General features: G+C 45.2%; 1 protein-coding gene across 1 annotated transcript in view; it reads right to left on the reverse strand.

The window, feature by feature from the left end:
* Positions 1-2,680: 2,680 nt before the first annotated feature.
* LOC120929336 (pleckstrin homology domain-containing family A member 3-like) overlaps positions 2,681-19,697 on the reverse strand; it is a 48,609-nt gene continuing 31,592 nt past the window's right edge. Inside the window, exons 5-8 of the mRNA XM_040340717.1 lie at positions 13,737-13,904; positions 11,162-11,196; positions 6,881-7,039; positions 2,681-2,918 (exon numbers count right to left, since the gene is read on the reverse strand). Coding sequence (XP_040196651.1) covers positions 6,916-7,039; positions 11,162-11,196; positions 13,737-13,904 — 327 coding nt within the window. The 3' untranslated portion in view covers positions 2,681-2,918; positions 6,881-6,915. The remainder of the gene's footprint in view (positions 2,919-6,880; positions 7,040-11,161; positions 11,197-13,736; positions 13,905-19,697) is intronic.

The raw sequence follows: 19,697 nt of genomic DNA on the forward strand, positions 1-19,697 counted from the left end.
TTGTTGCAGCGGTTACCCAAGGACTTACCCAAGAGGCTCTGGCATTCGTCCCTTACTCAGCCCAATCAGGTATACTTGTCTTGATTACTGATCGCCCCTCTGTTTTTTTTGCCCTCCCTTTGGGCTTGATCACAGACTGGGGGTCATCACCACCTGTGGCCCCTTTCCTCTTCCTTCTCTTGGATGCAAGCAGAGCTTCCTACATTACCATACCAGTACACTCACAGATATCGCTTGAAAAGGCAAAAGTAGCGAAACGTGTTTATGTGACAATATTGTGTTCGGATTGTCATAGCATTTGGCATTTTTTACAAGTGGATATAGTGGTTCCTAGGCTGGGAGTGTCTGGTATATTTTAATGATGGACTATGGATGTTACAATGAAGATTAGTTTTTAATCTTTTGTACACAACAAAATGCGATTTGTATTTTATCACGTGTCTGTTCATTCCTGAGATCTAAAGCACCTTGAAAGTCCTTTTGGTGTTTTTTTGCCAAAGCATCCTAAACACAACTCCACTCCATATAATCTTGTGGAGTTGATTTATTATAGGAAAATAGACTGTGCACTTTGTAAAGTGCAGTTGCACTCTACAATTGCTCCAGAGCTTAGTAAATGAGGTAAAGCTTCACTTTGCAAAGAATACCCAATCACATGCAAGGAAAATAAAAAAAATCAGCATTTTTTCATGAACATGATTGGATGATGGAAGTCAGCAGAGCGTCTGCTCATTTACGAAGCTCAGGAGCAACTGCAATTGCACAGTGAAACTGCTCTTTGCAAAGTGCACAGTCTTTTTGCCTTAGTAAATGAACCCCTATGTGTCAATGTACACATAGGTTTTTAGCATAGTTTAGGAGCTGCATTTTGCGCTTTCCCACGGCCGTCAGTCAACGTAGGTTTTGTGTACATGAAGCCTTATGCCTCGTACACACGACAGGTTTTCCAGACGAGAAAACTGACATTTTTTAGATTGGTCAGGAAAACCGGTCGTGTGTATGCTCCATAGCAGTTTTCCCGACGAGAAAACTGACCGCAAAAAAATTAGAACCTGTTCTGTTCTTTTCGTCAATCTTTTTCTTGTCGCGAAAACCGTTTGTGTGTATGCTTTTCCGAGGGGAAAAAAAACGCACATGCTCAGAATCAAGTATGAGATGGGAGCGATCGTTCTGGTAAAACTAGCATTCGTAATGGAGATAGCACATTCGTCACGCTGTAACGGACTGAAAAGCATGAAGACTGAAAAGCGTGAATCGTCTCTCACCAAACTTTTTCTAACGTGAGGATCAGCAAAAGCAGCCCAAAGGGTGATTCAATTTGAATGGAACGTCCCCTTTATAGTGCCGTCGTACGTGTTGGACGCCACTACGCTTTGGTCGAGCGTTTTTTTGACTGAACGTGTGTATGCAAAGCAGACTTGAGAGGAATCACGTCGGGAAAAACATCGGGTTTTGGCATGCCAGGAAAACCGGGCGTGTGTACAGGGCATAAGGCTGCTGGTGGTGGGGCATTTATCAACAGCTTAAAGGGGTTGTAAAGGTAAAAAAAAAAATCCTTAAATAGCTTCCTTTACCTTAGTGCAGTCCTCCTTCACTTACCTCATCCTTCCATTTTGCTTTTGAGCCCTGGTTCACACTGGGTACGATTTGGAACGATTTGAGATGCGATTTGACATGTCAAATCGCATCTCAAATCGGCGGCAATGGCACCGTCCTAATCAGTGCGACGCCGCATCTGCAATTTCAAAAAGTAGTTCCTGTACTACTTTTTGAGATTTCGGGCTGCGATTTACATTAAATTGCGGCCGAAATCGTGGCAAAATCGCGGCCGCGAAATCGCGGTAAAATCGCGCATTTTACCGCGATTTTGAATTCGCAGCAGTGTGAACCTAGGCTAAATGTCCTTATTTCTTCTGAGAAATCCTCACTTCCTGTTCTTCTGTCTGTAACTCCACACAGTAATTGCGAGGCTTTCTCCCTGGTGTGGAGAAAGCCTCTTGAGGGGGGAGGGGGCGAGCAAGAGAGTCAGGACGCTCTCTACTTTGCAGATAGAGAAAGGAGCTGTGTGATATTGGGCGTCTTGACTCTCCTGCACGCCCCCTCAAGGGAGGGGGCAAGCACGACACTCCACACCAAGGAGAAAGCCTTGCATTACTGTGTGTAGTTACAGACAGGAGAACAGGAAGTGAGGATTTCTCATAAGAAATAAGGACATTTTAAAGCAAAATCGAAGGATGAGGTAAGTGAAGGTGGACTGCACTAGGATAAAGGAAGCTACTTAGGGAAAAAAATAATAATTACCTTTACAACTCCTTTAAGGTAGGTACACAGATCAAAATTTAGTCGCTTCAGCAGGGACCAGCTGAATCTCAATCTGTGTGTAGCCAATCGGATGTAGGTGCTGATCAGTGTATTCTGACAGTGAAGTGCCCGCTGTCAGAATACACTGTTGCTATTGGGAAGTTTCCTCCAGCCACCTCATTTGTGTGAATGGAGGAATCCATTTGTTTTCTGAATGAAAACAAAAAATCTAAGCACGTATACCCAGCTTAGATGGCATATTAAAGTGTATGTAAGGGAAAAAATATTTAATCTTAAATCAAATGGGCATATGACCCAATGAAATAATCCAAATAATTGACAGAACAGAAGAAGAAGCGTTTTCCAAAACTCATCAAATTCTAAAAATATAAAAGGATTCTTTTATTTTGTATTGACAGTTTAGATTACAAAATGTTGCGTATCACTGCACAATTTCTGGACACATAAATAACAAAGAAAAGTTGTTGACTCAGAAATAGAAATTTCCCTCGATCCTTCATTTTAATATATAAAATATTGTTCAATAGGATACAAAAATGTTCTCTGACCAAAATAGAATTACTTCAGGGAATTCGGAATTCACAACAGGTAGCTTTCTGTAAAAAAAGAATAAAAATGACAATCACTTTTCATGTAGCTAGATTTTAATTGTAAAAGAAATGACACATGTCCCATGTTCTTCCACATGTACTGGATTTGTTTGGGGGGCATTCATGCCATATGTGCTGGGCTGCACTGGGCAGTCTTGCCCAACGTAGTTCCGAATGCATAGACATGGCAATTTTCCTTCGACCCTATGGGGTTTATTTACTAAAACTGGAGAGTGCAAAATCTGGTGCAGCTCTGCATAGAAACCAATCAGCTTCCAGGTTTTCAATCAAAGCTTAAGGGCCCTTTCACACATACGGACAAACGGTCCGTTTATTACAAGTCCGTTTACGGACTTGTAATGTATCCCTATGGGATTGCAGACGTTAGCGGATGATGCATCCGCTAACGTCCGCAACCATCCCCGTCCGCAAAGATCCGCTTTTGCGGATGGAAGAAAACCCTATTTTTCTTCCATCCGGCGGGAACGGAACGGATGAATATGGACACACGGTCCGTATTCATCCGATTCCCCATAGGGGAGAGCGGAGGAGAGACAGGGCGGTCTCTGCACTGTGTGCGGGGACCACCCTGTCCGCCGACAGCTCAGCGGGGATTAACGGAGGAATCCCCGCTGAGCCAAACGGGCTAATGGAGCGGATCAATACGGATCCGCTCCGTGTGAAAGAGTCCTAATGGAACAAGCTGAAGTTAGAAGCTGATTGGCTACCATGCACAGCTGCACCAGATTTTGCAAACTCCAGTTTTAGTACATCAACCCATATGACAGTGATGGCGAACCTTGGCACCCCAGATGTTTTGGAACTACATTACCCATGATGCTCATGCACTCTGCAGTGTAGTGGAGCATCATGGGAAGTGTTAGTTGAGCATCATATGAAGTGTAGATGAGCATCATGGGAAGTGTAGTTGAGCATCATGGGAAGTGTAGTTGAGCATCATGGGAAGTGTAGATAAGCATCATGGGAAGTGTAGATAAGCATCATGGGAAGTGTAGATAAGCATCATGGGAAGTGTAGATAAGCATCATGGGAAGTGTAGATAAGCATCATGGGAAGTGTAGTTAAGCATCATGGGAAGTGTAGTTGAGCATCATGGGAAGTGTAGATGAGCATCATGGGAAGTGTAGTTGAGCATCATGGGAAGTGTAGTTGAACATCATGGGAAGTGTAGTTGAGCATCATGGGAAGTGTAGTTGAGTATCATGGGAAGTGTAGTTCCAAAACATCTGGGGTGCCACCGTTCGCCATCACTGCCCTATGAGTTCAGTTCATACCGCTAGCGGTGTGTGCTGAAAAAAGTAGGACATGCTGCATTTTTGGGAAGTACAGCATGTTGCGATGCACTACAGTGATGGCGAACCTTGGCACCCCAGATGTTTTGGAACTACATTACCCATGATGCTCCACTACACTGCAGAGTGCATGAGCATCATGGAAAATGTAGTTCCAAAACATCTGGGGTGCCAAGGTTTGCCATCACCGCACTACATAGTTACATAGTTAGTCAGGTTGAAAAAAGTCCATCCAGTTCAACCACAAAAAAATAAACAAACAAAATAAAAAACACAGTACAATCCCATATACCCTACTACACCATATCACAGCAAACTGCCATGCATGAACATTAATGAAATACCATGTGTGACATTTCAATAAAATGAAAATAAAAGAACTTTGCAGATGCATCATTACTGCTCCCTTCTTAGCGCACACCAACCGCTGTGTTATAACTAGAGATGCACTGAAACTTTGGTTGAAAATGGTGTTATTGCCATTTTGCTGATAAGAGGAAAAGGTGCTGATAATGGCACCAAAAACATAAGCGATTTTACCACGATTTTACTACGCTTATGGTGTGTTTTTCATAGGTCAGGTGACTCAAAAGCTGCATCAAAAACATGGGTGCACTATTGATGCGTTTTCAGTGCATTTCAACGGGAAGGTGCGTTTTTTTCTTTAACTGACCAAAGATGTAGCAAACAGGATTTTTAATACCACAACGGAAGCGCACCGGACCAGTGTGAAGACATACATAGAACTTTTCTTGCCCTAAAGGTGCTAATAATGACCAACAATAAATTCATATAAATTCATGATATTAATCGAGTTAATTAAAAAATCTAATATAATACAATTATATCTAAATATATATATATATATATATATATATATATAAAAATGTAAACTGTCATTTTCGGTTTTCAGCCAGGTGCATCCTGCATTTTTGGTTTCGCTGGCAAAATTTCCATTCTTTGCTCCTCTTTTTATAACATTCGCTGGTGTGAATGAGCCCTTAAACAAAGTAGCGATACCTGCATAGGGGCATGTCGTGGTCAACATTGATGCCGTTACTTTATGCACATTTCAATACTAATAAAACTCTTTTGGTTTAAAAGAAAAACAAAAAAAAAAGCCACATATTACCTTTAAAGCTATACTCCAGCTGTCTTCCCTGTCAAATGATTTTTTATTTCTGTCTACCTAGTTCTGAGATTTACACAGCTCTCTCACATCATAAAGCCTGACTTGACAGGGCAAGAGGCCTTTTTTTTTGCTGCATTTAGCACTTTCAGATCTGGTCGCTACCCCAATCTGGGCAATAAAGTAGAAACAGCAATATTGTGCTTATCTCTGTCACTCCACTCCCTCTCCTCCACTCAGCAAGTCTCTTGTTAGCACACAAGCGCAACAGCATAACTGACTTGCTCGCTGTGTTGCTTCTTCTTCTCCCAGTCTGGATTGTAAGGAGTCGATACCAAGTCATATTTAGATACACTGCGTGCATTTAAAAAGTATATTTAAAATGTCATTAAACCCACAGCAACCAATTCACAGCTTGGATGAGTTAATATAGCATTATTATCAACTGTATTTAGAAAAAATAACCACTTGCTGACCAGGCAGTGTAGTTTTACTGCTACAGTGCAGGCCGACTGTGCAGAATCAAGTACTGTGTGTGGGCAGGCCCGGATTTACTCCCTTTGCTGCCCCAAGGCAGGGTCCTTCAATGCCGCCCCCGCCTGCGCAGTACAGGGGGGACATTATCCGCCGGGGGACTTTTTCGGCAGGACACTGAGAAGCGGGAGGGGGTGCTGCTGCCGAATATGACATTGAGAGGCGGGGGGGTGCTGTTGCCGAAAATGAGAGTCGGGGGGGGGGGGGGGGGGCATTGAGAGTCGGGGGGGGGGGGGGGCTGCTGCCGAAAATTACATTGAGAGTCGGGGGGGGTCCTGCTGCCGAATATGACATTGAGAACCATCTCACCTCCTCTTCCCTCTGTTTTCTCTCCTCTCACCATCCGTGACATGACCTGGGGGGACTCCCGAAATAAAATTGTCCTCTCCTCTCAGCTGCAATGCCGCCCCTGCACCCACTGCCGCCCCGAGGCTTGGCCTTGTCTGAAATCCGGCCCTGTGTGTGGGTATATATATATATATAATTGTTTATCTCCAGGTAGGGGTCGCGTGCGTGTGTGGCCGCCGATCCCGCTGTGCTGTCACTGGCTGCAGCGCATTCCAATCAGTGGGTCCCAGCCAATGATACATGGCCAGGGGCTCGCCGATCGGTGGAGCGGATGACAGGAGAGAGATCTGTGTTGGTAAACAAAACAGATCTCCACTGACAGTGGGAACGTGCTGGTTTTGGTCTCCCTGGAAAAAAACTGTCACATCCCTTAACTAAAGCACCACACAGTAAACCCTTTACATATTACTAGGCACACATTTAACCCTTTGATTGCCCCAGATCTTAACCCCTTCCTACCCAGTGTCATTAATACAGTGACAATGCATATTATTAGCACTGATCACTGTATTAGTGTCACTGGTGATGTCAATAGCAGTTAGCCAGTTCCCACCCAGTGTCAGATTATCCGCCGCATTATCACAGTCCCGCTATAAGTTGTTGATCGCCACTATTGGATGTAATTTTAAAGACATATGACTTACCTATTTGGCAGCTTGGCTGGTTACGTATATGTTGTTCAATCAACAATGCCATTACCAGATGTCATATAATGCTGTTCCCGAGAGTGTACACGCATTGCCATTTCCTCCAAATTCTTTACCACTGTCACCCCATTACTCCGCCTTGGTGATGCAGCAGTCCTATGAAGAAGAAGTGAAGTTATGGTCAAATCATCTCTCTTGTTCCCATAGCATAAAGTGTATGCCAACGCTTTTTCTTATATATTGGATTGGGGGAAGCATTAGAACCCATGTCAGGGATTTATTGCTGTCTGTGTCCCCACTAGGTAAATTCATCTCCTCTTTGGGTCTTGGTGACCATTGTCTCCGGTACAGAAAGTTATAAGAAATACAAGCATTTTTGGTACACAAACAGGAGGTGAGGGAAATCTTCCAATAAGGACACCTGTTCTTTTGGCAGCGAAGGCCTCGTTCACACCATGGTGCAGAGATGGTTTTCTGCACGCGTTCGGCAAAGCCTCAAATAAAACAATTGTTCTCTATGGGCTTAATTTACTAAAGGCTAATACACTGCACACTTTTCAAAGTGCAGTTGCATTCGTCAAGAGCAGTTGCTCTAGAGCAGGGGTATCCAAACTTTCTAAACAAGGGGACAGTTTATTGTCCTTCAGACTTTAGTGGGGCCGGACTGTGGGCATTGGAAGTACAAAATGCCTTGGCATCAGTGGAAACAAAACAATGCCCCATGTTTGGTGTCAGGAATTGTGCCCCATCATTGGTGTCATTTGGTGGAAAGAATCATGCCCCAACATTGGTGTCATTGGTAGGAACTGTGCCCCATCGTTGGTGTCATTGGGAGGAATTATGCCCCATCCTTGGTGTCATTGGGAGGAATTGTGCCCCATTCTTGGTGTCATTGGGAGGAATTGAGCCCCATCCTTGGTGTCATTGGGAGGAATTATGCCCCAATGTTGGAGTCAGAGGATAAAATATTGCCCCAAGGGCCAGATAAAAGCAGACAATGTGCTACATTTGGCCCCCCAGCCACAGTTTGGAGATCACTGCTCTAGAGCTTAGTAAATGAGCAGAAGCTCTACTGACTTCCATCATCCAATCATGTGCAGACATCTCAAGTCTCCCGTGAGGCCTCGTACACACAACCGAGAATCTCATCAGGAAAAACCCGTTGTTTTCCCTGATTAGATTCTTGGCAAGAATCTCTTCCGGTCGAGTGTACAAACTTTCGTTTCAAAAGAACCGCAGTTCTCTTGAAAGAAAAAAAAAAGCGGTGACGTCATCGCATACGACGAGCATGCGCTCGTCACATTCGATGCCGTCGCCGCCATCTTGCTTCACCCTACCTATGCCGTGGAAGCTACCGCGCATGCGTCAAAGTCATTTCGAGCATGCGCGAGTTTCCACAGCGACAGGTAAGTATACACATTCTCGGGTTTCTCGTCAGGAAACAAGCCGACAAGAATCTCGAAAGAGAAAAAAAAGAGAGCAGGTTCTCTTTTTTTCTCGTTGAGATTCTGGCCAGATTTCCTGACGAGAAACCTGAATGCCTCGTACATGCGAACGGTAATCTCGGCAAGAAGCAGTTTTCTTGCTGGTTTTTGCCGAGAAAACCGGTCGTGTGAACGAGGCTTGACTTGCGGGAGTCTCCAGCATTTAACGGCAGGCTCACGGACACCCGCGAGTGCGGCACGGTCTCCCAGCTGACAGCTGCAGCAGCCCGAGCCGCTAGGGTGACCACGTGTGCTGGATTGCCCAGGACTGTCCGGCAATTTACATCTGTGTCCCAGGTCTCGGGCGCCTTCGTTCCAGGACAATACATTGTCCTAGAATAAAATAGAGGACACACAGCCAACGGCAACCACCCTAACTGATTACCGGCGGAACTGGTTGCTAGGGCCGTCCCACTTGGCGTCTAGCAACCAGCGACGTCATACACACAGGCTCTCAGAGTGAGGCCGTGTCAGGAGCGAGGCCCGTGTTAGTGCTGCAGTGGCTCCACCCACCTTCTCTGAAGCTGTGGTCTGCCACCTGGTGACATGATCATGCAGCAGAGGGACTGGTCTGGGTCCTGACCTGGGACTGTGGGAGTAACAGAAGTGCAGCAGCTGGGAGTCGAGTCCTGGCTGGAGACTCTGGTTTGGAGTACTGTGTGCAGGGTGCGTGTTATGATCGTCATCTTTGTCTGTGTTCTGTCACTGTGTGGCACTGGCACCTGGCTCAGATCAACAACTGCCTGACTTCTCTTCCTCTTCTGCTCTGCCACACTTTGTAAGCAGTACAAAAAAATATTTGTCCACAGGGGTGGATTCAATTACAGTCTAACAACTAAGCACCTCCTGCTTACATGCTTCTTACCTAGGTTTGCATATTTGTTCCTCTTTCCAAAAGGTGTAACTATAGCCATAGCAGATCAGGTAACTGCTATGGGCCTCATAAGCATGGTGTTCGACTGTCCGCTCACTCCGGTCCAGTACATGGCTTGGCTATGGAGTCCATAGCTAAGCCATGTACTGGACTGGAGTGAGTGGACACCATGCTTATGAGCCCCATAGCAGTTACCTGATCTATAGTTACACCTTTGGAAAGAGGAATAAATATTTAAACATAGGTACAAAGCACGTAAGCAGGAGCCAGGAGGTGCTACAGTAAAGGGGAACTCTTCAGACTCTGAAGGTGGGGGGTGGTTGCATGGAGCAGCACACCGCGTGGCACCACCTCCCTCAAATGGGTTTGCCACCTCCCAAAAATGGGTTTGCCACCTCCCTGAAATTCGTTTTTGCAGGTTGGGATGTCTGCGTGTATAAGCAAAAATGCTGTTTTCTTTTTTTTCCTTGCACACGATTAGGTATACATAGCAAAGTGAAGCTTTTCCTCATTTACTAAGCTCTGGAGCAACTTTAGTAAATCGACCTCTATGTGCCCTGTTCATACATGCAGATACCAGTATTGTGGTGTGAAGTTTTCTGCGTGGGAAAGAAACGCACGTGCCATCAATGTTGTGATGTGAACAAGGCACAGAGAACAATTTTTGTGTCCTTGAAGAAACTTACATAATAAATAGGCGCATCTCCGCACATGGTGTAAACAAGCTTTTGCAAGTCAAATCTGTGCCCTAGGCCCCGTACACACGACCGAACATGTCCGATGAAACTGGTCCGCGGACCAGTTTCATCGGACATGTTCGGTCGTGTGTACGGCCTATCGGACCGTTTTCCAGCGGACAAAAGTTTCTTAGCATGCTTAGAAACTTGTATGTCGGAAACCTGTCCGTCGGACATGTCCGCTGGTTAGTACGTCTAACCAGCGGACCGAAATCCTGCGCATGCGTCGAATTGATTCGACGCATTCGTGGAAGCATTGAACTTCCTGGTTTGCGCACGTCGCCGCGTCACCGCGTTCTCTGTCCGCGGGGATTTTGGTCTGATGGTGTGTACACACATCAGACCAAAATATCCCAGGAGACATGTCCGATGAAAACGGTCCACGGACCGATTTCATCGGACATGTCTCCTCGTGTGTACAGCTCTCTTCTTACTTCCTGCTGGGTCTCTGGGTCAAAAAGTGAAGGAAACACACACACACTTAAAAAATGTTTTTCAAAAAGATTAAAGTGGTTGAAAACCTCAAGTTTTAAGGTATCACAGCCCTCTGAAAATCCCTAATCTGTGGGCAGGTCCCCATGCCAGGCAGAGTTGTGACATCGCAGGACTCCCCTCCCATCTGTGCACACACCCCAGCAATCACACTAGCGCAGCTTAGCAGCACGCACGGAGATCGAATACTGTTTCCACGGCAGTGCCCACTGTGCGCGCACGTCACACACAAAGCACCACCTAATGTCATCTAGTCCAATAATGTTCAAGCGCGGAGCAGCCAATCCTGGGCGAGCAGGAAGAGCTAGGGAAAGCGATCTGTAATGAAATGCTGGACACACGCAGCATGAGAGAACTCCGTACTCTGTCAGTCACAGGAGCGGGGGTGTGGCGACACAAACTTTTTGGATGTGTCTGGTTTTAACACTGCAGAAAGGAAGATTTCAGATTGCTGGATGCGCCTTTATTGGCAAGACTGGGGACGGATGACTTCTGATTCTTTAGTGCATGGTAGAGGTAAACTGCTTTTTTTAATTTTGATTATTCAGGTTTACAACCACAAAGCGCCCTTTAATGACTAGCATAATTCCATATTCCACATTTCAGAGGTGGCAGTCAGGGTACTGTTGTGAGTACGCTATAACTGTTGGGTGGCAGGGAGTCTAACCTCAATGAGACCAATTCTACTCACCTCTGGGGTGCTGGTTGACTGATAGAACGTTTTATCTGAAAGAAGGGAAAAGAAGCTTAACACAACCAAAAAAAAGACAGCAAGCACACAAGACAAAGTAAAGGAAGGCAGCAGGAAACTTTACAACAACTTGCATACAAACTGACCCAGGTAAATCCAATAAGTTAAATGATGCTAAATTTTATCTTGGCATATATTCTTCAGCAGGCAGCCCCGCTACTTCATTCTCTACATTTGAATCTAATGTAGGCCCCCCGAGCCCCTACATGATGGTCTTAGGTTCAAGCACTATGAGGGGGATTTACTAAAACTGGTGCATAGTAACCAGCAATCTTCTATCGTCAGCTTTTTCAATTAAGATTTGCCAATAAAATCTGGAAGCCGATTGGTTACAACGCACAGCTGAACCAGATTCTGTGTGCACCAGCTTTAGTAAATCACCCCCTATGTATACCTAATAGAGAGTCCTAGAGGAACCCCCAAAACTAGAAGTACAGTTACTTAGTATTAGCACAGTATTCCAGACTGGCCCTCCCCAAACAGCTTATTTCCACTGCCCAGAAAGATTTCCCATTATAATTACAGGCTAATAATACAGGATAGTGTGAGTAGACTAGCTTTTAATACTATAATGTATATGTGTTGATAATATTGTTACAGTGGTACTAAAAAGGTATGTGCAGTGTACTATTAGGCAAGAAAAACATGTTTTGTGCCCCTCTCTAATGGAGGTCTCACTTTTTTACTACTGTCTGGCCCATCCTGACTTCAGGGCCAATTCCCTATTTCAGCAATTAAGTGCCACTTACCCACTATTAGGCCCCTTTCGCAGTTTGATCAGATCCACCTGTCAGTTTTTCAGGAAGACCTGATCGGACCTTGCAGTCTCCCCCTATGGAGCGGTGGACACATGCAAAATCCAGACGGATGGTGGTCCTATTTTCCATCCGTCAGGCGGATCGGATCTGTCCCTCCATTCAGGCGGTCCGTTTCCATCTGATTTCCCCATAGCGGAGAGCAGGACTGTGTTCGTGTCCACTCTGCATGGTGGAGCGGACAGGATCGGTCATTGATTGATTTACTAAAACTGGAGAGTGCGAAATTGGGTGCAGCTGTGCATGGTAGCCAATCAGCTTCTAACTTTAGCTTGTTCAGTTAAGCTTTTACAAAAAAAATTGGAAGCTCATTGCTTTCTGTGTAGAGTTGCACCAGATTTTTTACTCTCCAGCTTCTGGGGCAGATCCACAAAGATCTGCCCCGGCGCAGCGTATCTGAGATACGCTACGCCGCAACTTACTTTTTTTTGTTTGAATCCTGAAATAATTTGTGCTGTAAGTTACGGCGGCGTAGTGTATCTCTTGCGGCATAAGGGCGCGGAATTCAAATTGGGCGGGTAGGGGGCGTGTTTCATTTAAATGAAGCGCGTCCCCGCGCCGAACGAACTGCGCATGTGCCGTCCCTAAATTTCCCGCCGTGCATTGCGCTAAATGACGTCGCAAGGACGTCATTGTTTTGACGTGGACGTAAATTACGTCCATCACGATTCACGGACGACTTACGCAAACGAAAAAAAATAAATTCAAATTAACCGCGGGAACGACGGCCATACTTAACATAGCAGGTTTAAAGCGGGAGTTCACCCAAAAATCAACTTTCTGCAGTTAGATCCAGCATACTGCTGACATCTGCAGTATGCTGGTCTTTTTTTTTTGGTACTTATCGTTTTAGCAGTATTTCTTCTATGGCTCCGAGCGGGGATTACTTCCTGGTATAGGCGTTCCCGAAGACAAGCAAGTTGATTGACAGCCTTCGATAGCGCGTCACGGCTTCCGAAAATCCACACGAGTGACACTCGGCAATTTACGGCGCCTGCGCAGTCAGCTCTACACGGCAGGCGCAGGCGCCGTAAACAGCCAAGTGTCACCTCGGCTGTTTTCGGAAGCCGTGACGCGCTATCGAAGGCCGTCAATCAACTTGCTTGCCTTCGGGAACGCCCATTCCCCGCAGGATTCCCCGCTCGGAGCGATAGAAGAAATACTGCTAAAACGATAAGTACCAAAATAAAATAAAAAAGACCAGCATACGGCAGATGTCAGCAGTATGCTGGATCTAACTGCAGAAAGTTAATTTTTGGTTGAACTCCCGCTTTAACTATACGCCACCAAACAGCAGCTTTAACTATACGCCGGAAAAAGCTGACTAGAGACGACGTAAAAGAATGCGACGGCCGCTCGTACGTTCGTGGATCGTCGGAAAAAGCAAATTTGTATACTCGATGCGGATTACGACGGGAACGAACCACCCAGCGGACGCCGAAGAATTGCATCTTAGATCCGAAGGCGTACGCCTGTCGGATCTAACCCAGATGCCGTCGTATCTTGTTTTGAGGATTCAAAACAAAGATACGACGCAGGAAATTTGAAAGTACGCCGGCGTACTCGCTTTGTGGATCTGCCCTTTAGTGTTTAGTTTTAGTAAATCAACCCCTGTGTATTCTCAATCAATTAGAACAAAAACAGTCATGGTCACTTTCATTTTGACAGTTGTTTCTTGTAGACAAGTCTGGGCAATATACCTTACGGCTTTGTGGAAGTTTGCTGCCAACAACATCTTCTGGCAGGACAGGCAGAGGGGGGCTCTGTATCAGCGGATGCAGGTTGTTGACATACTTCATACAATCGTCTAGCGTTGAACAGATGTGAGAGCAGGTCCCGTGTAACACAGAGCATGCAGCACCGAGTTTCTAGAAGGAAAAAAAATAAAGAAAAACGTATGTAATGGAGATGGCTATCAATGGAAATGATAAGATTGTGCCCTGATATGAAGGAAATACCGTCTTAGAAGTGTGTGATGGAAATACCAGTTCTTAACTAATGAGGCACATTTTAGGCAATAAAGTTAAATAAACTTGTGTTCCTTTTATTCTTACTAATATAACTGCCTAAGGGGGGCCATGTGTAAATTCAAAGCATTTATTGCCAACACAATATAGTATAACTATAAATATGTATTTAAACTGATCACATTACAGCATTAAATTGCAATCTACTGCTGTGATGTGATCGCTGTATTTCTAGTATGCCATTTTGAAGATCCATGCCTGGTGTGCTGGCGATATACTGTATGCTTTGACTTTTGAGGACATCAGTTCCTAGCTGGTAGTTGTTACATCACCCAGTTGCTTCAAGCCGTTTCAAGGAATGTGTGTGAAGGAAAGACTATAATTGTGTAGCGCTACCACCGGAGGAGCCGCTGGTTAGATTTGGGATCGGCGTATTTAAGTTACCTCTATACTGTGTCTAGGGGTGATGGTAGTGTTGAGAGCAATAATAGAATGTCCAGACCGTTGGTTGACGTTTTCGATGCTTTATTTTCTGGTCAAACATGACCAACATGTCAACTTGAGTCAGACAGGATAGGTTGGTGAAGGAAGAGCAACTTCACAGAATCAGGCTATAGATAGTAAAGGCAGTCCTGCCCTTTAGCAATTGTATTCGTCTACGTCGCCACTCCAGCCCGAGTGGGTAAAGTGCCCCTGGACAGACCTCTCTCACAGGCCTGGCAGCCAGAGCGCCACTTAGAACTTCTGGGAAAGGAACAAGTCTCTGCCACAGACTTAGCTCTAATTAAATTGAGATGTTAAGGTGAGACCTCTGCCACAGGCCTAGTGCTTGAAAGTTAGAACGATAGAGCAAATCCTCCCAGCTTGTCTTTGGGGTCACCGACTGACAGCTTGAATGTGACCTGTCAGTGTCCGGTGCCCAGATCCCCGATGGTTCGTTCAAGTCCTGTTGGATCACCTGCCTCCGGGTTCTCCTCAGACCGATCCCCCATCGAACAGCACCCAGCTTGGGATCTTCTCAATAGGTATGGGAACCCAGTAAGTCACTGGGGTCCCCTGGCAGCATCAGTTGCTCTGGGCTATGAGAGCTCAGAGTCAGGAACTCCGTGTAGCACGCGACCCCGGCCTGGTAGGCCATAGTGGTGGGGCCCGTGATTGTGCAGTACACTTTTCGCAGGTGGGTACACTTTTCGCAGAGAAACCCGTCAGGAAACTCGTCAAGCCAAAAAGATAGCATGTTCTCCATTTCCTCGTTGGGCAATGGGAACATTTGACTCGACAAGTTTTCTGACAGCCGAACAAGGAACTCGACGAGCAAAACGATGGGTTTTGCCCGTCGAGTTTCTCGGTCGTGTGAGCTTTGCATTATAGAGCACCTTGTTCTGGGGTGCCCAATGTTTTCTTCAAGGCAGAGATATATGCTCAAAGTAGATTTAAAGTAAAGACTTGCCCTGGACCTGGAATGGCAGCTTCAACCAGACATTTTGCTTCAAGTCAGGTTCCTCTAAAAGAAAACATTTAAGAACAAAAATATGAGTGCCGCCATTGCTCTATTTAGAATAAATAAATAGGCAACCTTTAGGGCCATCATCCTGATTCTGGCATCAACATTTAATCTGCTTAGTAAATCACTGACTTTACCGGCTGCAGGTTGGTTTTTGTCACTAACTTAGGCTACTTTCACACTGATCAGTAGCAAAAGTGCAACACGGGTATGTTTTTTGTGCATTTTTGCTGCGTTTTTAATGCATTTTAATGGAGAGATTTATTTTTGGGTGTGTGTGTTTTTTTTTTTATTTCACTGACCAAACATGCACCAAAAATGCAGCAAGCAGGGTTTTTTACACTGCAACGGAAGCTCAACGGACCAGTGTAAATACATACATAGAATTTAAGGGGATGCATTTTTCTTCAACTTTTCCTAAGCTTTTCTTTAGGCAAAAGCACTTCAAAAACTTTAAATCTTTAAAACCCAAACAAGCAATAGAGCTCCAATGTTTCTACCATCATTGGTTTAATTCAAAGTTAAAATTCCAAGCCGATTTAAAAGACATAAATGAATGTAGATATGCATTCAATACTACAACATTGAATACATTTTGTAATGTAAGCAGTGTAAAGACTCCTGCAATCCATTGTACAGCTGTGCTGGACTGAGAGAGGCAAAATCAGCACCAGGAGCCAAATACCTGTGCTGCAGTGCTCATGTGCTAACAAGAAATATGCTGATAGGAGAAGAAGGTAGAGTAACAGAAATGAGCTCATCAGATTGTGGCTGCTACCTGCATTGCTCTGTAACAGGCTCAGGAAGGACAAGGCCTGTAAGTGTTACTTGAAGAATTCCAGGCATCGTATATTTTTAGATCAGACCAATATAATCAGACCAGGGCCGATGCCCCTGGAAGCTGTAAATCACTGAAATAGACACCGCTAGTGAATGCCACTAGCTTCCGGTCCACATGCTGAGCGTCTTGTCTGATGCATTGTGAACACAGGATGTCAGTCGCTCAGAACAGACGCCATTCAGAGAGCTCCACCTTGTCAAATCAGAAAATGCAAAGCATCCCCTGAATGGTGCCTATGTTGAGCAGCCGACCTCCTGTGTTAACGGCTGTAACGGAAAGACCCGGGACAAACAGAGACTTTGGAAGGATGAGGGGTACTCCTGTGGCAGCGTCATTAATAACTCTTATGTCTAGGGTCATCTTATGTCTGATAGGGCCATAGGGTGACTGAGAAATGATATCCTAAATTACAGGAGAGGGGACATTACTGATAGCTCATATTGCAATTGGAGATATTGCAAAGTGTTGGTTTATTCTACGACTCATCTCTCTGTGTAGACTGTTGACATGTTAAATGTGGCTGGCTCTTGAAAGGCCTTTCATTGTGTGATAACACTGCTTAAAGCCTATTGATGCTCAGAGGTGTGAATACCTTTCATGCGGAGACAGAACGTCTGTCTAAAGATGTGTATTGAGGGGGATTTATTGTGTGATGGTGTTTTATTTGAATTCTGTTAATGAAGGAATGTGACTTCTCAGGTGCAGCGATAATTATAGCCCGGCGCCGACATGTCTGGAATGTTTAGCAATTAGCCATCTGAAGGTGTATTGAAGCCCCCCCCAGGGTGTGAGGTGTGGGTGGAGAGTTTGATTGTTCCTTTCATGCTTAAACTGTATATAACCTTGAGAGCTAACCATTAAAGTTGTCTTACAGTTGAAACCAGAACAGAGCTGTGTGTCTCGTGTCTGGGGGGAATTCTTATGGGCCGTGTTCGTTTGCCTGATTGTGGAGTGTCGATAAGCTGTCGCGGGTTGATGGAAGGTCGTAAACGGTGGTGACTGTAACAACGGCCACTCAGCATGGGACCCAGAGGCAAGTGGAGATCACTGAAGTAGTGGTGTTTACTACAGTGATTTCCAGCTTCAAGGGGCATCAGCCAGGGTATGGTATATGCATAGTTATATTGACCCAAGCTGGACCAATGTAACTATGCAAAAATATACCATACCTGGAATTTAATATACCGTAAATAGGATTTTATTTAAAAAAGCCAGTCGGGCGCAATTGATATATTGTCAGTTAGCTTCAGTCATTGAATTCCTTTGTGAACTATAGGAAGTTTCTGATTTCCAGGAGCATGGGCAGTATTTGAATTTGCTTACCTTTCATCCGGGAACTGCTTAGATCTTTACTATACTTTGATATTACTATTTAATAATAATAATAATAATAATAATAATAATACACTAAAAAGAGAAGTAACGTTTTTTTGGCCTAATCGGTCCCCGTCGACTCTGCACTGAGAACCAAGCGATCAAACATCGCAAGTCGCTCGGTTTTCAAAGCTCTGTGAGAAAAGAGTTGTAGACTGTAAGTCACATCCCTCTGCTCTTCCCCCTCCTCGCTCAGTAGAGCACCGAGCTGTGGAGGGGGTGGTGCGGCCATCTCAGGCTCTCAGCAGCTCGCTGAGAGGCTGAGCCATGTGTCAGTCCAGGCACCTGGCGGATCCAGACTTTGTGGTTGGGATGACTCGGTCCCTGGACAGATTTCCGTGACATCAGCAGAGAGCGGACTTCAGTGCTGGAAACGGGTCATAGGAGTGCAAAACGAGTTTTGGCTAGACTTCTCCTTTAAGAAAACATGTCAAAATGAATAGCATTGCTTAGCAGAAATGTGATGAAACTACACAGGATCTTTAACCATTTACCAGAATGTAAACGTATTTCCTGAAGCTTTCACCAAGAATTCCAAAGGAAACCTGTCCAGTGTGTCGGTTTACATCATAAACCTGAAATTCTTGTCATGCAGAAAATTACAGCCAGCTTGCCAGCTACTACATTGTGAATGCTTATGTAAGAAGACAGCTCAGCATTATGCAAACCCTAACTGGGTGACATTTAGTTTGCTGAAATACTGTATCATAAAAAAATACCTTTTTTTAATTGTTTTTCATTTTTTCATCCCAGTACTGCTGATTTCCTTGCACCAGCAATGGCTAAATGGCACTTCTAAAGTGAGGGTTTCCTGATAGTGATTATCTGGATTTAGCAAAAGCATTCAATACAGTTCCCAATAAACGCTTAAAGAGGAAGTAAACCCTGATGGGGTTTACTTCCTCTATGTCTCCCTGCAAAGGTAGAGCATAATGGGCTACTACGCATCGCATAGTAGCCCATTATGTGACACTCACCTGCAGGAGAAGCCCGCGATGTCACAGTCTTCCTCCGTGGCAGCGAATGTCCATTCTTCGCCCCTTTTCTTTCAGGGGCCGCAAACTCCGGCTCTGTGACTGTCTGGAGTCACGTGACATCACTCACACGCATGCGTGTGGGAGCCGCCTTTAACCGCATGACCCCGACTTGAAAGGCACAGCGTGCCCTTTCAAGACAGCACATGCGCCTTTGAAGGTGTCACTCTGGGAAATTGCAAATATCTCCGAGACCGTGTAGGTCTCTGAGATATTGCAAGCACCTACAGGTAAGCCTTCTTGTAGGCTTACCAGTAGGTGTAACTTGTCCCCGAGGGTTTACAACCAAATTAATCTACAAACTCAATAGATCTGTAGGCATGGACCATAAGGTTTATTCTTGGATAGAAAACTAGTTGCAGGGGCGCAGCCAAAGGGTGGTGATAAATAATGTTACTAGACTGGTCTGGAGTGGTAAGTGGGGTACCCCAAGGCTCTGTCCTGGGACCAATTATTTTTAATTTATTTATAAATGATATAGAGCAGGGGTGCCCAACCAGTGGCCCGCGGAGCCCTCTGATGTGGCCCGCGGAGCCCTCTGATGTGGCCCGCGACCTCCTGCTCTGGGATGGAATAGAATAGAATACTGTTATTAAAGGTCAGTTTATTAATAAAAACAGTGTATATATGGGCATATCTGTTCTGCAGTGGTTATTGGACTGCTTTCAAACTGATCCGCAGGTCTAGTGCAGTGCACCTGAGGGTTACCTGCACTGAGCCATAGGCCCCTTTCACACAGTCAGTCCGACCCAATTGGACCCTCCATTCACCTCTAAGGAGTAGCAGATGTTAAATAGACTTGTGTCCGTTTACAAACGCCTACCTCCAATCCGATCTGCAAATAAAAAGAGTGGGCTCTATAGAGTAGAGTAGGCTGCCATGCACCCACTCCGCACATTGTGGCCCGCGACCGGTTACCAATGTCGCTTAGGTGGCCCTCA

Source organism: Rana temporaria, chromosome 2, assembly GCF_905171775.1.
Source record: "Rana temporaria chromosome 2, aRanTem1.1, whole genome shotgun sequence".
In the NCBI taxonomy this organism is placed as follows: Eukaryota; Metazoa; Chordata; class Amphibia; order Anura; family Ranidae; genus Rana; species Rana temporaria.